Genomic DNA, 1,685 nt, shown 5'->3' on the forward strand with positions numbered 1-1,685 from the left:
CTGCACCTGTGCCCCTGAGCTCTGGAGGGGGCAAAGGAAGATGCTGGGGTCCCTCAGCCATTCAACCCCCAGGGCTCAGCACCTTGCATCTCCCCTGTCCCTTCATGGGCCCCCAGGGAGCTTTGCAGGACCCGCAGGGTAATGCTCCACTCCCGCATCACCTCCCACAGCCCCTGTGCCAAGGGCTCTGTGCTCTGTGGGGGAAAAGGCGAGCCTGCACCCAGGGCACCCACAGCCTCACCTCCCGGATCTCTCGGATCTTGGCTCCTGCCTTGCCAATGAGCGAGCCACACTGGCTGGGTGGGGGGACCACGCGCAGGACTGCTGCTGCCCCATCACTCCCTGCTCCCAGGTCCTGCGAGGAAATGGGGATGCAGTCTTGGACCCCCAGGAGCCCACAGGTGTGGGGGCACCTGGTGGGAGTGTGGGGTCTGCCTACCTCCTCCAGCTTGAAGGCGATCATGGAGACGGCACGGAAGACAGCATCGGTAGAGCCGGTGATGGTGGTGATGCGCTCAGGACAGGACCCCTCCGAGATGGTGATGCGTGCACTGCTCTGGGGACGGTGTCACACCCTGTCAGGGATGGCATGAGCCCTGTGCTCCATGCTCCCCCCCACCCAAGGAAGGGCTCATTGCCTGTGGATCTGGGCTTTTCCCCTCCCACCTGAAGCCTTCCTGGGAATGAAGCTGTGTTTCCCCTGGGCCCACCCAGGACTGTGGGGGCCAGGGCTGGGCTAGTGGGAACCATCAGGTGCAGGCAGGACAGGCAGCAGGACCTGGCAGCCCCCCAGTATGCCCTTACCTGCTCTCGTATCCTCTTAACAGTCTCTCCTTTCTGCAGGGAGAGGAACAGGGTAGGTGGTCAGGTCCAGGGGAGCCCAGGGCTGGTGATGCCCTGGACCCCAAATCTTCCCTTGCCGATGATGCTGCCGATCTCCTGCAAAGGCAGAGACCAGGGTGGCCCCATCAGCAGGCAGTTCCCTGCCTGCCACATCCCTCCTCTGCCCTCAAGGACACAGGCAGGCCCCACCCCATGGCCACTGGGAGCCTGGTGACACTGGGCCATTGCAATGGCCTTTCCCCAGCTTAGGATGCGGGAAGAAACCCTTCTGGGAATGCAGGGGAAGAAACCAGGGTCTGGTGAGGACCTGGTGCTCCAGCATGGTCCCCCACCCTGGGTACTGCTGACACTCCAAGCAGAGCCAAGCCTCCCCACTGTTACCTTGCCATGCATGAGCATGCGGAGGGTCAGGGTGATGCTGAGCTCTGTCTCCTCAGGGCTGCCACCCAGGCTGCTGGCTCCATCAGGCGATGCCATGGTGGGAGGGCGAGCTGAGCCTGCGGGACACAGCGGTCTCCAGAAAGGGGAGAGGCCCCAGCTACCCCTCCTCTAAATCTGCAGCCTGAAAAGCACCCAAGGCTGGGAAGTGGGGAAACTGAGGCAGGGCAGTGCTGTGCCCTCCTCCAGCAGGGGAGGCTTGCACGGCCCCATGGTACCCCATTGGTACCCTGCACACCTTTTGGGAGCTCCGAAAAAGGGACTCACTACTGTATGTCTGCCTGAGCCTGTGGGCAGCTGCCTTCAACCTGGCCCACGCAGGGCCTGGGCTGGAGCTGGCACCGCACCTGCCTGAAGCTGGGAGCTGAATGGATAATGGGAGAGAAGGGGGATGCTGTGGGGTG

General features: G+C 63.1%; 1 protein-coding gene across 1 annotated transcript in view; it reads right to left on the reverse strand.

The window, feature by feature from the left end:
- Positions 1–1,340, reverse strand: part of PCBP4 (poly(rC) binding protein 4) — a gene marked incomplete at its 5' end in the record, with an annotated part of 3,971 nt that extends 2,631 nt beyond the window's left edge. The window contains 5 exons of the mRNA XM_010015581.1: positions 242–355; positions 440–556; positions 805–837; positions 904–939; positions 1,225–1,340. Coding sequence (XP_010013883.1) covers positions 242–355; positions 440–556; positions 805–837; positions 904–939; positions 1,225–1,340 — 416 coding nt within the window. The remainder of the gene's footprint in view (positions 1–241; positions 356–439; positions 557–804; positions 838–903; positions 940–1,224) is intronic.
- Between the last annotated feature and the right edge of the window lie 345 nt (positions 1,341–1,685).

Source organism: Nestor notabilis, unplaced genomic scaffold, assembly GCF_000696875.1.
Source record: "Nestor notabilis isolate BGI_N333 unplaced genomic scaffold, ASM69687v1 scaffold17405, whole genome shotgun sequence".
In the NCBI taxonomy this organism is placed as follows: Eukaryota; Metazoa; Chordata; class Aves; order Psittaciformes; family Psittacidae; genus Nestor; species Nestor notabilis.